This window comes from Podarcis liolepis, assembly GCF_965112155.1.
Source record: "Podarcis liolepis genome assembly, chromosome: 12".
NCBI classification, from domain to species: Eukaryota; Metazoa; Chordata; class Lepidosauria; order Squamata; family Lacertidae; genus Podarcis; species Podarcis liolepis.
Genome location: NC_139563.1, coordinates 34,794,250 through 34,811,508, shown reverse-complemented (window position 1 = coordinate 34,811,508; position 17,259 = coordinate 34,794,250). Strand labels below are relative to the sequence as shown.

Here is a 17,259-nt window from a genome sequence, read left to right as displayed (position 1 = left end):
TTTGGGTGTTCCCCAGCTGCCAGAAGGAACCACAGGTTCAGTCCACCCTAGCTAAGAATGCAAGTAGCTTGTGGGTCTCAGCCTACCAGTTGTAGGCCTGTGGTGTAGACAAACTGCTAATTTCACAAAATTCTCACCATGTCAGTAGATCCACCCACTTCAAAACATTCACTTTCCTTCAAGGTTGATGTTTCTTTTTTAACAGAGTAGAAGCTTTTAAAATGTATCATTTAGTTATTGTGTCAAGGCTGCATAGTGGTTACATGCAAAATTACTTATAAACATTTTAAAGTAAAAAGTTGTGAGTTCTTGGTGGCAGGAAACCAGCTTCTTTGATGCACTGCCACAGTTATTCTGTGCAAAACTCATTGATTGACAAGGTCTATCTTGTATCAATCTTGTATGTTATACAGCTCTCATTTAAATTAAGGCATTGGGGCTCCTGAATGTTTTTAAGAAGACTATTGAAAATCAATATGGAGGGAAGAGGGCTTGGAATGCAAAGGGCTCTTTTGAAGCCTCTGCAGTGTTACTTTATTCAGAGTCCCTCCATACTAATACACAGAGATCAAAAAGGGACTTTACTCGAAAAGGGTTCCCCCCCTCTTCGTTAATAATCTGTAATTACACCCCCGTAATGACTCCTCTGGTACAGATGCAGAAGAAGAAATTAGTTAGGCATACGATAATCGCAGCAGCGGCTAGCTCAGCTGTACAATAGTTCAGGAACTAATGCACTTGCTCCTGGAAGCCAGTTATTCATAGCAACTAGACTCCACAGCTCCTCATATGCATTTTGCATTACGACACTAAAATGTTCAGTATTATCGTGCTTCATTTTTAACTCCTCTTTCCCAGTCGCACTGAGAACTTCGTTGACTTGTTTCGTTTTGGGGAAAGCTGTTGCTGGTCCCAGGTTCATTCCCTGACATCTCCAGCTAGGGATGGCAAAGACTCATTGTCTGAAATCCGACCTGAAGTGTGGCCATGGAGCGGGAGGAGGTGGCACTGATGAAGGCCAAGCAGGCCTGGCAGAGCCCATGCAGCAGGAACTGCACATCAAAGATGCAGTCCTGTTGGCTGTAGGAGTCTGTTTCATACAGCGTGTTTCCTACAGGGAATGTGTTGGTGAAGCAGCACCCAGCAGGACTGGACTTTCCTCCTCTCTGTAGTGCAGTTAAGAGGATAGGAAAAGGAGGTGCAGTGCTTCCTTTCCCAGCTCCCCTCCTGATTTAACAGGTCTTTAAAAACTAATTAAAAGTCCCACCCCCCAAAAAATATCAGGGCCTTAAACAGGTCAAGTGCTTCCATGGTTCAGGTCAGGGGCCGTGCCCAGCCCACAAACTTACAAATTACACTATCCATCTATAAATCTCAGCATGTTTTGTTTTCCAAACTTATTGGGCAACAGTTCATAGTCTGTTATTTTCATAGATTAAACCCCCTAAGCATTGTTGCGGAATTGAAAGCCAAATATGGACCCCTGGGAGCATACATTCCCTTTGAAAAGCTTCTGATTAATCCAGATCAAAAAGTTTAATAAGCAGAATATATCAAATGTTATCATACTAAGGATAAGCAGTTATCCCCACCTTTTAAAAAGAAGTGGGAGGAAGATTTACTGATTGGTAAATAGCATATGTAACTGGAAGAACAGACTTGGTTATTCAACACAGTACTATCATTTTTAATAAGTGTATTTTGGAAATTATGTAGGAAATGTAATTACCAAGAAGTTTCAAAACAATTCTTTTGTACACAATCTGGGCAGAAGTGGGAAACTAGCATACACTTAGTTACATGATTTCTAATATGTATAAGGCTATGCCTTGGTCCTCACTGGAAAAATAAAAACCACCCATATCAGAATGGATGAGGAAAATAAGGGGAAAACAGCCTTGTTATATAAGTTAGTGTCTCAAATGAGATCAGGGAGAAACAATGAAGAAAAGAAATATGGGAATGTGAGCACAATTTGTAAGTTTATGGAAAGTGAAAATTAAAAATTACATACTCTGTAATCATTTTCCAGTGCTGAAAAACATGTTATAAAAATAACATATAAAAATGTGTATGAGTGTGGAGGAAAAACGTACAGTGTATATACTGGAGTTAGATTTTCTAATTCTTGCTTTTTCATCATCATCACTATCATTGTGAACTTCATATTAAAAGCAAACCAGTCAGCCTCACTTAGACAGTGCCTGCCTGTTTTACATATTTTCTCAGGTAGTCAGTAGAGTTTGAGGAATATTCTAGTGATACTTCATCGTAGGTATTTGCATATACAGTGGTACCTCGGGTTACATACGCTTCAGGTTACAGACTCTGCTAACCCAGAAATAGTACCTCGGGTTAAGAACTTTGTTTCAGGGTGAGAACAGAAATCATGCTCCGGCGGCGCAGCAGCAGAGGGAGGCCCCATTAGCTAAAGTGGTACCTCAGGTTAAGAACAGTTTCAGGTTAAGAACGGACCTCCAGAACGAATTAAGTTCTTAACCCGAGGTACCACTGTATAGTGGCAGTGCATACCAAATACATTTCTAAAGTTTTAGCATTGTAATGTTGATTTCTTTAGTTCAATTCATAGGTCCCCCCACCCTCCAACCCTTAGGGTGCTCTTTTAAACATTTGAAGAATATCCTCCTTTCTGGGTGGTGAACTGGCTTGCTGTTTTAGAGCTGCACTTGAAACATCACAAAGTTAAGAGGCTGGTTGTTGTAGCCAACTAAGTTCTACTCAGAATAGAGACACTGAAAATAATAAGCATAAGTGAATCCTGACCATTGGTTTCACTGGGTCTGCTTGGAGTAAGATTAGCATTGGACACAACCCTGTGTTCTTGAGGTATTACAAACTCCTGTGTCTTGAACTGTCCTGTTAGGCAAAATCTGAGATAGTTTGTAAAAGTTTATAAGACTGGAACTGTGTATCAACAGTGAAAACTAATATATAATTTAAAAACAATTAAATGCAATCCCTTACTATCCCTCCACTGTAGGAGGCCAGGAAGAAATCACTTCTCTTTCCATCTCTTAAAATTGAAGCTGGGACCTCAACCGTCCATCCAGCACAGTGCTGGGAGGGGGCAGAGGCTTGCTTTGGTTCACTACCTGACAGATGCTCAGAGTTGTGGTGTTCCTCGGGTGCAGAAGAAAGCTCAGGGTTGAAAGGGAGAAGTGGAGGGACATCTGTTTGCTCTGAGCTCAGAAGGTCTCTCGGACACAGAGGGAAGCTGCATAGCTCCAGCTTTGAGCTGCAATGGGGAGTTGGATGGCCTCTCTCTGCCTGTAGGGCCAGGTTTGGGTTCCTCTCTCTTCACAAAGCCAGGGTTCCATCCTGCTGTGACAAGGGTGGGTGAGCACCTGGTCCTTACTCCTGAGCAAATCTGAAGTGATTTGCAACCTAAATCAGCCTTCCTAGCATCCTCTGTGTTTTGACCTGTGTAGTTTCATGTGTACTATGTATGTCTAATTGAACTGAGTGATGAGTTAATAACATGCCATTCTTGTGAAAGATGCTACTAATAACTACTATAGCTAACTTTATCTTCCATTTCTCTTTATGAACTGAAAACAGATGCTCAAATTGGCTGATATATTTAATACCCCGAGTGATGATGAAGATTTTCTTGGGTTTGGAGCAGATGTTCCCATGGAAACACTGTCACTGGAAGACAGCTGTGAGAGTTTTGATTCACTAGAGTCAAGAAAAAAGGTAGGGAAATATTGCAAATCTCCTATAAATCTGAAACATTATATTTAACCATGGTGAAAACTAAAATAGATTATCCTTCTTCTGAAATTGTTTTCTAAAAATGCTTTTGGAATGTAGTGCTTTTGACTTTTTGCATAGACTATCTATTGAAGATTAAACACCCTTAAGTGCATTCTTTAGCACTCTCCTGTTGAAATAAATGAGGCAGAAAAGCACCGAAAAACTTGTTTGTTGCAGAGGTAGGACTTAAATTCAAGTCTCCTAAATCTAAATCTCTTTAATACATTGACTTCACCGTGTTTCAGATAGTAAGGACTTGATTACGTCTCCCATGTTAAACGTGCTTGATTCTGATTACAGCAAGGCTTAGGACACGACTGTAGCCTAAATAGATGCATACCACTGCCCTTTAGCAGTTTATGATTAATTTTCAACTTGGTGGAGAAGATAATCCACCCAGATATTTGCGTGAATGTGATTTAGTAATAGTTGCTGCTTTGATCTCTGAGGTCAGTTTAACAAATTGCAGTAGGAATGATAAAAGCAAAGAATGCCTTGACTAACCTTAGGTTTAATGTGTAGATTTATTAAGAGGTAGTCTTTGGCCACCTCATAAGAAGAGAAGACTCCCTGGAAAAGACCCTGATGTTGGGAAAGATTGAGGGCACAAGGAGAAGGGGATGACAGATGACAAGATGGCTGGACAGTGTTCTCGAAGCTACCAGCATGAGTTTGACCAAACTGCGGGAGGCAGTGGAAGACAGGAGTGCCTGGCGTGCTCTGGTCCATGGGGTCACGAAGAGTCGGACATGACTAAACGACTAAACAACAACAACAAAAGTCTTATATAGAGGTTGTTAGACCATGTATTAATTGGTGGCTAGATGACATTTTAAAGATGATGCAGTGGTATACCACTGGATGTCAGAAATAGTTCTCGTCACAGCAGGCAAGCAGGAAAATTGGGTTCAGGACTACATCTAAACTTGAATGATTCTTTGGGGAGAGGGTCAGGAAGTCAAGAACATGCTGGCAACCCACTCCAAGTTGAGCATAATCACCTCAACAATTTGATGTAGTTTATTGGCTCTCATACAGCCTGCTACTGACTCCTGGCACCTATTCAAGGAGCTACTGCTTTAGTGGAATCTGAGGGAAAGGACAGGTAATTGGTGCCCACAACATACTGATGACACCCAAGCTTCAAATCTCACATGGCCTTTCCCAGCGGCTTCATGTAGAGGACAAACAGCATGGGGTACAAGATGGAAGTTTTCAATACCCTGCAGGTTAATTTCCATAGGACAGAGCCTTGGTGTGAGACAACTTTTGGATCCTACTTAACAGGTATGGGCAGAGCCACTGAAAGGTCATTGTGTCCTATTCCAAAACTTGCCAGATGATGCAGAAAATACCGTACTGCTGGTTAACTTTGGCCTTTCAGTGGCATTCAGTACTAACAGTTGCACACTAAAATGTGGGCTTAGGCAGGGCAAGAGTGGATGCAGGCAACTACTGACACGACATCTTAATGTCTGGAGGTTCTGCTGAAGGTACTAGAACAATTCTTTTATCTGTTTAGAAAAGAATGCTGTGATTCGAAGGGCCAGCACAGGTTTCTTAAGAACTGTTTATGCCAAACTAATCTTAGGATTCTTTTTTAATAGTTACTAATTTAGTAGACCAGTGAGCTGCTGTAGATATAATATATTTTGATTTCAGCAAGACTGTTGTCAAGGTCCCCCACAATATTCTCATTGGAAAGCTGGTAAAATGTGTACTTGACAGTGTTGCTGATAAGTGGAATTGTAGCCTATATCAAAAGAGTGCTCATCAATGGGTCCTCATATTTCTAAGGGAAGTGAGAAGTAGGATACTGCAGGCTTCTTCACCATCTTTGATATAAATGACTTGGATCAAGGAATAAAGGCAAAGCTAATGACACTTGCAGATGACACCATACTGGAGGTCTCTGTTTCACCAGGAATATTTCTGCAGCTGCAGATTTTCTGCATTGACACGGGGTTGAACTGAATTATCTGTGAGGTCCCTTCCAGGAGATATGTACATCCTGCTCCAAGAATCATGTCAACATTCCTGTTTCAATCTGTCTCAACTATAAATACAATTTCTCATTTAAAGTAACTTTCCTTTTGTGTGTACACTCCCCCCCACTCTGAAGCAGCTGCACCACAGCTATCGGCAGAAGAAGTAATTTTACAAAGAGAACCCCTCCAATTATCATAGGAGATGATTTTCAAGTTTAAAGGAACAGTATATAAACGATTCTTTCTCTTGTGTTCCCCTCAAAGTTTTTCTCTTAATCTATTGTAACTGTTTTTCACTTACATTATCTCAATATAAAGAAGTGTATAATTAAATACAGGGAAGTGAGGGCAGCATTGTAAAAGGGAATAAAGATACTTAGTGAAGTGCAGTTGTATGAAAGGTCATTTAGTCTTGCGTGGCAGGAGGAAGCGGCAAAGAAAAACAAGGGAACTGCTCATAATGCACAGTTGTGACTCTCCAAAGATTGATGTTTTCTGCATATGCGTGTGAGTCCCCCACCCCCCACCCTACACTAGCCTTAGAATGAAAGCCTTAGAAAGGTAGAAAGATTGACAGGTGCTTTGAAATATTTTCTTTTACAAACCTCTCCACCTGATTTCATAAAGTTCATTGTGACTCTTCTATGTGCATAATAAAACAAAATTAAAGTTAAAACAACTTGCAAGGAAAAAAACACCTCTATAACTTTTTGATACCAGAGCAGTCATGGGAAGTTATTTACTTACACTGTGTGAGTATGGGGTGGTGGGCACAGGGAGAGAGGGGCAGATCCACACGATACATTTAAAACAGTTCCAACAAACATATAAAGCACATGACTTCCCCCAAAGAAGCCTGGGACCTGTAGTTTCCACCCTTACAAAGCTGGTTCTTAGCACCCTTAACAAACTACAGTTCTCAGGATTCTTCAGGGGGAGTCACAAGCTTTAATATGTGCTGCATATGTTTTAAAAGTTGTGTGGATCTGGCCAGAGAGAGTCAGACTGTGTTAACATATTGGCTTGACTCCTAAGGTACCTTAAGAAAGTCATGGAAGGAAACTACCTGGTCCTTTCCTGCCGTTCTGAGAAAGCTCTGGATGGGCACAAGGTGGGATGGCACATGAGGGGCTGAAGGGGGAGGAGCAATTGCCCCAAGTAAGTCTTGGGTCCCTTTCTTCCCCCTTCCTCCCACACCTTCCCCACATGTCAGTTTGATAACCTTATGCTGCATTAACCGTTTTCATGTCTCAGCTGATTTAATTTTTTTTATTCGCGGGTGGCGCTGTGGGTTAAACCACAGAGCCTAGGACTTGCCAATCAGAAGGTTGGCGGTTCAAATCCCTGCGACGGGGTGAGCTCCCGTTGCTCGGTCCCTGCTCCTGCCAATCTAGCAGTTCGAAAGCATGTCAAAGTGCAAGTAGATAAATAGGTACCACTCCGGCAGGAAGGTAAGCGGCGTTTTCATGTGCTGCTCTGGTTCTCCAGAAGCAGCTTTGTCATGCTGGCCACATGACCCGGAAGCTGTACACCGGCTCCCTCGGCCAACCCCAGAGTCGGCCACGACTGGACCTAATGGTCAGGGGTCCCTTTACCTTTACCTTAAGCCTATTGTTCCCCCCCCCCACACACACACGGGGTGGCAATGTTCAGGAAGGCATCTTTATAATGGCTACAGAGCTGAGGAAGTAATAGGAAATTTTCCTTCCTTCAGCTTTCTAAAATTATCTTAGTATTCAAGCCAATGAGTAGACATTTTAAACACACATCAGTGGAAGGAGAAAGTTGCATTTTCCAAAGGGAGGGGAGCAGGAAGGAGTTGCTCACCTGAATTATCTTGGTTGCTTTATCCAGGGTTGCATTTACCCTCCCATCTCCTTCAGCTGGGTTTTGTTCTTTCCCGGTTCACATCATCTATGCAGTAAACTGTTAAGCAGTCTACTCTGATTTTGATAGGATCTTTTGGCTCTTTTCCTTTTTGCTTCATTGTTCAGTGAACAATGTGTTTTGTGCTTGGTGTTGCAGGACATTCATTGTCAGCCCAAGCACCTGACTGAGAAACTGAGAGAGATTTTCAGAGAAGACACCGAGTCAGAAAATGAAGCGTTTGAAGGATTTGAAGTAAATGGAGAGGATGATATGGAGGTACAGGCCACATTTTTCATAGTATTTATCTTCATATACCTTTGTCTCTCCTGTGGATTTGCCTCTTGTTTTAATAAATATTGTGGTTTAGGACTGTGACTTGCACTGAGGTTCAGGACTGAGAAGGCTGAAAAAAATTGATTGAAACTTACAGCCTACTAAACAAGATTTTCTCATACCCCTTCTCACATTGACCTTTGCAGTGTGGGTACTGCTGCAATTTATCTCCTTTCTGTACCATAAAGGTAACATCAGAACTGGTAACCAATGCTGCAGCTCCTTCCAGTGTCACTGTTGGCCTACTTTCCAGAGGAGGTTTCTCCCAAGTAGCACGGTCTGGGTCTTCTGACATTCCTTTTGTCATGTGAAACTGAGTTGTTATTGTGCAGTGAAGGGACAATAAGATTTAAATCCCAGTTTGAACTCTCCAAGATCTTAGGTATACAACTTCTACTTGCTACCTGATCATATATATATATATATGATCCATATATGGAGATGTGAAGGATTGAACATGGGCCCTTCTGCATGCAAACCATATACTCTGCTACTGAGCTGTGATCCTCAACCTGGAATTATTTATTGCAAAACAGTGTTGCGCATAGCTACTCAGAAGTAATGTTCTTTGTGTTCAGTGAGACTTACTTCCAGGCAAATGTGTATAGGATTACAGCCTAAATTAATGGCAAGCTTAGTTCTGCCCCCACAACTAATTTCTGTGCATTAAGTGCAATGCATTATTTGTTGAAGGACTTTAGATAAAGTATGTGCCTGTGAAGTCAGTTTCTGCAATTAATTCACCGGCTATTCTAGAGCCTCATTTTGGTCTATAATTGAGCACCGCCGTGATTTATATCATTCTTGGCCTTGTTTTGTTTCAGCACATACAAGGAGTGATGTGTCCCTATGCTCAAGGCTGTCTTGATTTACATGAAGTTTGTCCATTTAAATAAAAATTTTTAAAAAAACCATGCATTTTCAGTAAGGCCTGTGTAGAAATAATGAAAATGGTGTTTTTCATTCATTAGTGGAACTGGAAATTATTGCATGATAGATGCGATTTTATTATAGGTTGTTCCATGCATTGTTTTTAGGCAGTGGAATCAGATCCAGAAAACGATCCATTATCCTTGATGGCGGCAGAACCAGAAGAAGAAGTGGAGGTGGAGGAAGGTAGAGCAGATGCTTCCTCCAGGAGAAGTAGCTTTGGCCTTCGTGTGGCATTGCAGTTTCCTACCAAGAAATCTGCTGAGAAGAGGGCACCTAAAAGACGTTCTTCTAAGTTCTGCTTGATGGACAGTAAACACCCTTGCTCTCTTACACAAATAAAAAATAATAAAACTTGGAAAGTGGCAGATCAGGAAGCATCTTCAGGGTCGGAGGAAGATTCTAAAGAGGAAGATTCTAAAGAGGCATCAAGTGAAAGCTCTAGTGCACTGCTTAAAAGAGCCATGAATATAAAAGAAAATAAAGCCATGGTAAGAACTGGGATGCAGGTGACATTGTTGTACACAAACAGTAAAAATATATTTCAACAGTCTTAGTTTGCACTAATAACGAAGAAGACAGAAGGAAATTGCAGGCTGCTACGGACATGGCAATTCTAGACCGAAAAGTACATGCATGTTTAAAAATTTAATTTGCCTTACCTTATCAGTGCGCAACACAAAATACATAGCCCGTTATAGTCAAACTGAAAAAGCTTTCTGGAACAAAAATGTGGGCAGGCTGTTCATAATATAAGCACCAACGCTATGAATGCCTAGCCCTATGCATGCTCATGTCAGGCCTCTTTAAAAGAAGGCACAGAGTACCTTGAATTGAATCTGAAAGCAACTGTTAGTAGCAGCATTTGGTCATGCCACTGAACCAGGGATAGGGAACTGGCATTCCTTCGAAATCTGATGAATAAAGGGTCACAGATTTCCCATCCCTCTGCTAAAGCATGGCTGAGCATTATGAGAATGAGCCTTAAGTTTCTGGGCTCTCCAACTCTTTGCAGGTACTAACATCAGAAGATCAGAATTTTCTATTTGTTTTAGATTAAGCACAGTTTGCAATGTCAGCCAAATTCTAAGCTCTGGCTACTCTAAGCCAGAGGTTAGTGAAAACAAGCTGGCTTCATAAACTATGATTTGAAGTTGCTTGTTTCTGCTAACCACAGTTAGTCCATGTTTGGATGTCAACAAGCTAAGTTAATCTAAAACAGAAGAACTTTTTTGGGGGTGCATATTCTGTGGCATACAGCTTTATTCAAAGGAAGCACCACATTACAGTATCTTCTCCCTTCAAGTTAATGACAAAACCCATCCACACTGGATTAATACGTGGAGTCATTGCAATTTTGAAAATGTGCACTTTAATTTTGGTATTTTGAAAACACACTTTGAAACTGAACAGCTATAAACAGATTTACTTTCTTAAGATGTAGCATTACAGGACTTATAATTTCACATCAAAGAAACCATAATAATTTACACAAAGAAACGGAAAAACAAGAAAAAAAAATGAAAATTGCAAAGGACAATGCATATATTAAATATTTATCTATACAGAAGAAATTCAGTGTCATTTTTCTCATTTCAGCTTGCTCAGTTATTAGCGGAACTGAATTCTATACCTGACTTATTTCCAGTGAAAACCCCTACCTCAACTCCTTCGGTAAGTATCAGTAAATACTTTTGGGAAACCTGCAATGCACTGCTAAGATTGGCTGTGTGGCTTTCTTTCTGTATTTTCCAATAGGTGCTACCCCCACCCCCCAGTGATACCGTGCTGTTTAAGAACTGCTTCTTAGGAGACATTCTGGACTTAGATTTTCAGGCCAACATTTAAAAACAAATATCATGTCTGTTATGAAGTTTGTGCATACAGAAATACCAGCTTTTCCCTGCCCTTCATATACATATGACTAGGAAATTATTGGGCTCTCACTAGTGTATTTTGTGACTTTTCCCTTCCAGTTACTATACAATTGCATTCTTACATAACCAGCCTTATGTTATATGCATTTATTCTGTTTAGGAGATTCAGAAAGAATAAATGTGTTTAAAACCCCCCTGCAAATTAACTGAAGGGTACAAAGAGCAACTTCGTACAGTTTTGTGCACCTCCTTTTTACACTACAAAAATTGCTACTGTAGCATTAACAGCCATAAGAAAAGGGCCAAGTTAGACATAATGATGAACATTGTGAACGGATCTCCATCTCAGACTTTTATAAAAAGCAACCATGGAGCAGTGGGATTAGCCCTCCCCCTCCTAGGATATTATCCTTTAGAATATATCTACTTATCAATTGGGGGAAAAACATGCAAATGCTGTTAGGCATTGCATGTGTTTCCAGTTGAGGCAAATAGCAGCTTTGAAAAGGAGAGCATGGCTGAAATGTTCAGTGGAGAAAGGGGTTAATCCCTTCCCCCAGGATCCCAAATCAGGATGGAGGAGCGCAGCTGCTATTTGTAGAAGTGTAAAATGCATTTGCGTTATCAATTTTAGTTTGGCCCAAATAAGTTCATTTTATATGTGAAGATTGGCACTGTGGTATAAAACAAGACCCTCAAAAGGGTGAATTTGGAAAGGTTAAAGAAGTTGCATCTATTCGTTAACACAAACAGGTAAAGGCACTACTGCAGCTATGTTCTACAAAATTAAAACAGACCTATGGTGACTCATTAAAACGCTCTGTTTTTTTCTAGAAACAGAAGAAAATGCCAAGGAGAATGTTTTCAGAAGGCCAGATAGAGCGTCGAACAAACCCAAGCAGAAATGCTCGCCCCCCAGAGAAATTTGCCTTGGAAAACTTCACTGCTTCTGCAGTCAGATTTGCGGAGCAGCTTAACAGTTTAAGACAACAAAAGCTCTTAAAGAAAAGACTAAACGGGGTACATACCGGACTAGTTCAATTTTTAGTTTGTGTTGCTTTTAGAAACCACCTCACCTAACCCCAGAGTATTTTTGGTAACATGGACTGGAACACTAAGGGCAAAGTGATCTGAAAACAAGCTAGTATTTTATTGCAGCCAAATAGAATAGGATGTGGCGTGTGCTTGGTAGCAGGTTGTGTTTGGTGCCCATGAAAGTATCTCTGGTTTGCAAATGGGTCTCAAAAGGTTGGTGATTGGATTAGTTCTTTTCGGTTAGTTCATTTGTTTTTATTATAAGCTATAGAAAATAATGGATGCTGTAAATGAAAAACCAGTATTATACCTCATAGTAGATCAAATAGAATATTTTTATTCCTATATGTAGTATGTATTGTATTTTAAAGAAATGCAATATGAATCCTAAAATACTGCTCATGAGGGGAGGGGGATATTCTACATTTTTGTAGCACAGTTTGGAATGGAATATCTATATATGTAATGTGCACAAGATAGGAAACAAATGAGACTCCTCCTTTCTAGAGTGATAAGGTTAGGAAGTGAGGCTGAGCAGAGCACAAAGAGTATAGGGAGCTTGTTGTTTATATATACCGTATTTTGCGCCCCATAAGACGCTCCGGCCCATAAGACGCACCTAGTTTTTTGGGGGGGAAATAAAGAAAAAAATTTTTATTTCCCCCCCCCCAGGTGCGGGGCTGGAAGAACCAGGTCGGGGAACAGTGGGAAGGCACGCTCTGCCTCCCCGCTGTCCCCCGAGCTTGTGGGGCTGGCGATGGGGAGGGCAGCTCTATGCCGCCATCCCGAGCGGGGCGGGACTTAGCGCCCCGCTCGGGATGGCGGCGTAGACCTGCCTGCCGTCCCGCGACGGCAGGCAGCTCTGTGCCGCCATCCCGAGCAGGGCGGGACTTAGCGCCCCGCTCGGGATGGCGGCGTAGACCTGCCTGCCGTCCTGCGACGGCAGGCAGCTCTGTGCCGCCATCCCGAGCGGGGCGGGACTTAGCGCCCCGCTCGGGATGGTGGCGCAGAGCTGCGCTGGTCCCAGGACCGCAAGCAGCTCTGCAGGGCCACCGGGAGCGGGGCGGAGCTTCTCCCCCGGCTCCCGGTGGCCAGGCAGAGCTGCGCTGGTCCCGCGACGGCAGGCAGCTCTGCGCGGCCACCGGGAGCGGGGCGGAGCTTCTCCCCCGGCTCCCGGTGGCCGGGCAGAGCTGCGCTGGTCCCGCGACGGCAGGCAGCTCTGCGCGGCCACCGGGAGCGGGGCGGAGCTTCTCCCCCGGCTCCCGGTGGCCGGGCAGAGCTGCGCTGGTCCCAGGACCGCACGCAGCTCTGCGCGGCCACCGGGAGCGGGGCGGAGCTTCTCCCCCGGCTCCCGGTGGCCGAGCAGAGCTGCGCTGGTCCCAGGACCGCACGCAGCTCTGCAGGGCCACCGGGAGCGGGGCGGAGCTTCTCCCCCGGCTCCCGGTGGCCGGGCAGAGCTGCGCTGGTCCCGCGACGGCAGGCAGCTCTGCGCGGCCACCGGGAGCGGGGCGGAGCTTCTCCCCCGGCTCCCGGTGGCCGGGCAGAGCTGCGCTGGTCCCAGGACCGCAGGCAGCTCTGCGCGGCCACCGGGAGCGGGGCGGAGCTTCTCCCCCGGCTCCCGGTGGCCGCGCAGAGCTGCGCTGGTCCCGGGATTGCAGGCAGCTCTGCGCAACCCTCGAGCCGGTCTCCCGAGGGTTGCGCAGAGCTTCCTGAAGCCTGGAGAGCGAGAGGGGTCGGTACGCACCGACCCCCCTCGCTCTCCAGGCTTCAGCGAAAGCCTGCATTCGCCCCATAAGACGCAGGCACATTTCCCCTTCATTTTTGGAGGGGAAAAAGTGCGTCTTATGGGGCGAAAAATACGGTATATATATATATATATATGCAGGTTTTGGTGTCCTCGGGTGTCTTCCCGTGTAAAAGTTGGGGTGTCTAGGCGATGTTTCGACGAGGTCTCACTCGTCATCTTCAGGCTGGTGCTTTCGGCTTCTTGTTACTGGAACAGAGCGGGATCTCAGTGTTTGAGTTCCTATAAATACTGTAGAGGGGTGTGGTGTACAGTATTTATAGTGTCTACAGTATTTATAGGAACTCAAACACTGAGATCCCGCTCTGTTCCAGTAACAAGAAGCCGAAAGCACCAGCCTGAAGATGACGAGTGAGACCTCGTCGAAACGTCGCCTAGACACCCCAACTTTTACACGGGAAGACACCCGAGGACACCAAAACCTGCATTCCTGTACCCGTGAAAATCTACGAAAACATATATATATATATATATATATATATATGTGTGTGTGTGTGTGTGTGTGTGTGTGTGTGTGTGGTTTTTATTGTTCTTAAAATAGTGGAGCATAAAGTCATTGGTTTAGAGACGCTGATGTGAGTTTCTTTCATAGAACAATTTGGGGACACCTAAAAGACGAAGATCATCAAAATACTGTTCAAACCGAACAGTTGAAGATATTACAGACGAAGAGTTAGAAAACATTGCAATAACAGTTAAAGACAAAATCTACGATAAAGTCCTGGTAGGTGCATCTCTTCTTCTTGGGTTTGATGAAACTAATTTTTTGAGCACATGTAATGCTTGAGATTAAGCTATTTTGACTTATTTAGTTTCTTTACATGGTGTTAAAATTTATGTAGTAATTAAATTGCCACAGCACTGTTTGTATTGATTTAGATGTGTCCTTTCCTGCTGACTGCATGTAGAAGACACCCAGTAAACAGTGGGAGACTGTAAACCTACTTTTAGGAGGGTCATGTAGCACCAGACCAATGGTACCAAGGCATCTCCTGAGCTTCTACCCTCATTTATTTTTTGCCTTGCTGTCGGAAAAAGAATTTCTTAGCCTCCAGGCTTGGGGTGGAGGCTGTCGTGTGGAAGGATGTTCTAGGAAGTGTTGAATGATTATGAGAGAGCTTATTGCATAAATGGCTGGAGCTGCAAGGTATCTTCCCTCCCATTACTCCTCCAAATGTTAGCTGCACTCTTATCATGTTTTTGTGTGTGGACACTATGACAAAATGTGGCAGAACAGACAGGGCAGGGCGTGCTTCTGATATCCATCAATGGACTTGCCAACCCGGTCAGGGTATTAATAGAAAAACAATTGTCTTTCTATTAGCCTTTTAAAATTTTTATTTTTAATTTCAAGTAACAAAACATGCCCACACAGGGAAACAAATCAGTTGTTTTACAGAAAAGACAGAAAAATAATAGCTGATGGTGTAGTTTTAGGCGTTCCAAGAAAGGCAATCAAATGCTGACATATATGTATAGCTTTTCGATTGGTTATGCACCAAACATCAAAGGAATTGTGTTTATGTAGTATGTTCTAGAGGGATGTTTTCAAAGAAGGAAGTTTGTGTGGGTTTTGAGACACCCTCTTTTATCAAAAATAAACATTAAGTACAAGATGTAAGCTTACCACCTATTCCCGCTTTACCTTGTTTAAATGAATGCAGTAATGTAAAAGTTTCATCCAGAAATTGTTCTTGTCAGGTGTTGCGAACATAAATAGAGCATAATGTTGAACAGGAATAATCAATCAGACCTTTGAGGAAGATAAATCTTACATTAGGGTCACTTAGTATGTCTTTTAACTGAAAATCAAGTTTGAGAGAAACCCAGATTGCTGACCTCCCTGCATTTTGGAAGCGCCTTGTGAGGTGTACCATTCCAACTCTGCTTTGGAGAAAGGATTTTGTATCAGTGTTTTTGTTGTTGTGTGTCTTGTTAAAAAATAAGGTCGGGGTTGTCTTGCTCTAAAGCAGACCATAGCCTTTTAACTGGCTTACCCAGGCCATTTACATTACATTACTGCAGTTAAGTATGGCACTGTCAGAGGTGTAGCAAGGTCAGTGCAGATTTTTTTTTTTGTCACCCCCCCTCACATTGGGGTACTCAGGGTAGGCTTGGGAGTCGTGGGTGCGTGGTGCGCTGAATGTCACCCCGCTCAGAGATGACACCTGGGAAGGCCCGCACCCCCTTCCTACGCCTCTGGGCACTGTAAGGTTAATTTAAAATTATGCAGCCTGTACCAGACAATATATCTATTATGCATCATAGTAATTTCAGTGTTAACATATTCCATCAGCACAAAATAAATACCGTGGTACCGCCAGTTGCGAACTGGATCCGTTCTGGAGGTCCAGCTGTATCCCAAAGGTTTCACAACTGGAGAGACCACTTCTGCGCATGCCGCGAAACACTTCCGGGTTTGCCGCTTTTGGAACCCGAAGTTTACGTTACCTGAGGTTCCACTGTATGCTTTGAATTCCCAAAAGGGAGTAACTTCAACATTCAAACTCCTTCCCAACAGAATAATTCCTGCATATGTTGGCTGAGAGTATAATAGTCTGTCTTTTCCTTCATGAGCCAAAGGCTCATGAGCTAGGATGCAATTGGAGGATGTAAACATCAACCACCTCCCCACAGAAGCAGAAACTGTTTTACATTATGTTGCTAACAAAATAAGAGAATAATAGGCCAATTCTTGTCTTGTTTTGGTTATAGAGCTCATAGCTCTTGGGAAGACTTAGTTGGTAATTTCAGTGGCACCACAGACAGAGAAGTCATCTTTGTGCTGGTGGTTTATTCCCTTTTTCCCATTTGTTGACTGCGCTTTTCTGAATTCTGTCTCCTCCCCTTCTCTCAGTTGTTTGATTGCAGTCCCAGTTGATTTAATAATTTTGTAGCTTCCGGTTGTGTGGAGACCTCTTTAGTTACTCCTTCGTAAGTTTTTAGGAGTTTGAATGGGTAACTCCATCAGTACTTTATGCCTGTTTCACAGAGTGCTGTGTTGTAAATTTTCAGTTCACATCTGCAATTTCAGCATTCCCGGGCAGAGATGTCTACCATTGAATTTTCTATTATGATTTTTTGCAGTGTTCTTAGCTTTTGATATAAGTCAGACTTTAATTTATGAAGGAGCTAAAGCGAACAATGATGTTTCTCAGGGGCTTAGCATTTTTTGTTTGGGATGGAGTGCTCCTGTGTATTCTCTTGATGTGTGGGCAAGGGGTGGGAAACCTAGTTGCACTAGCAGTAATATTGTGAAATTCTGTAGAAGCATCAAGAAGTCTACTGTGTTGATTTCCAAACACTGTTCTTTTATATAATTCTCTTCTTACTGTGCTCATGCTAGGGAAGCACGTGCCATCAGTGTCGACAGAAGACTATCGATACCAAGACAGTTTGTCGTAACGAAGGCTGTGGGGGTGTGAGGGGACAGTTCTGCGGACCATGCCTACGTAATCGCTATGGAGAAGATGTGAAAGCAGCACTTCTAGACCCAGTAGGTATCTGAACTGTTCAGGTTGAGGGATATCAATGTATTGTCAAGCTACTTAAATTATGGGAGCTCTCGTAGCTGCATTGCTAGCATACGAGTCTTTAAAAACATGATATCCTTGTGTCTCTACCTCCCTTCCTGTTTCTGTGCTAA

General features: G+C 43.0%; 1 protein-coding gene across 5 annotated transcripts in view; it reads left to right on the top strand.

The window, feature by feature from the left end:
• The window catches only part of CDCA7L (cell division cycle associated 7 like), a 63,931-nt gene that overhangs the window by 42,323 nt on the left and 4,349 nt on the right, over positions 1-17,259 (top strand). For all 5 annotated transcript variants that reach the window (XM_083468401.1, XM_083468402.1, XM_083468400.1 and 2 more), the window contains exons 2-8: positions 3,580-3,717; positions 7,791-7,910; positions 9,005-9,388; positions 10,497-10,571; positions 11,609-11,794; positions 14,206-14,337; positions 16,960-17,109. In XM_083468401.1, coding sequence (XP_083324527.1) covers positions 3,580-3,717; positions 7,791-7,910; positions 9,005-9,388; positions 10,497-10,571; positions 11,609-11,794; positions 14,206-14,337; positions 16,960-17,109 — 1,185 coding nt within the window. The remainder of the gene's footprint in view (positions 1-3,579; positions 3,718-7,790; positions 7,911-9,004; positions 9,389-10,496; positions 10,572-11,608; positions 11,795-14,205; positions 14,338-16,959; positions 17,110-17,259) is intronic.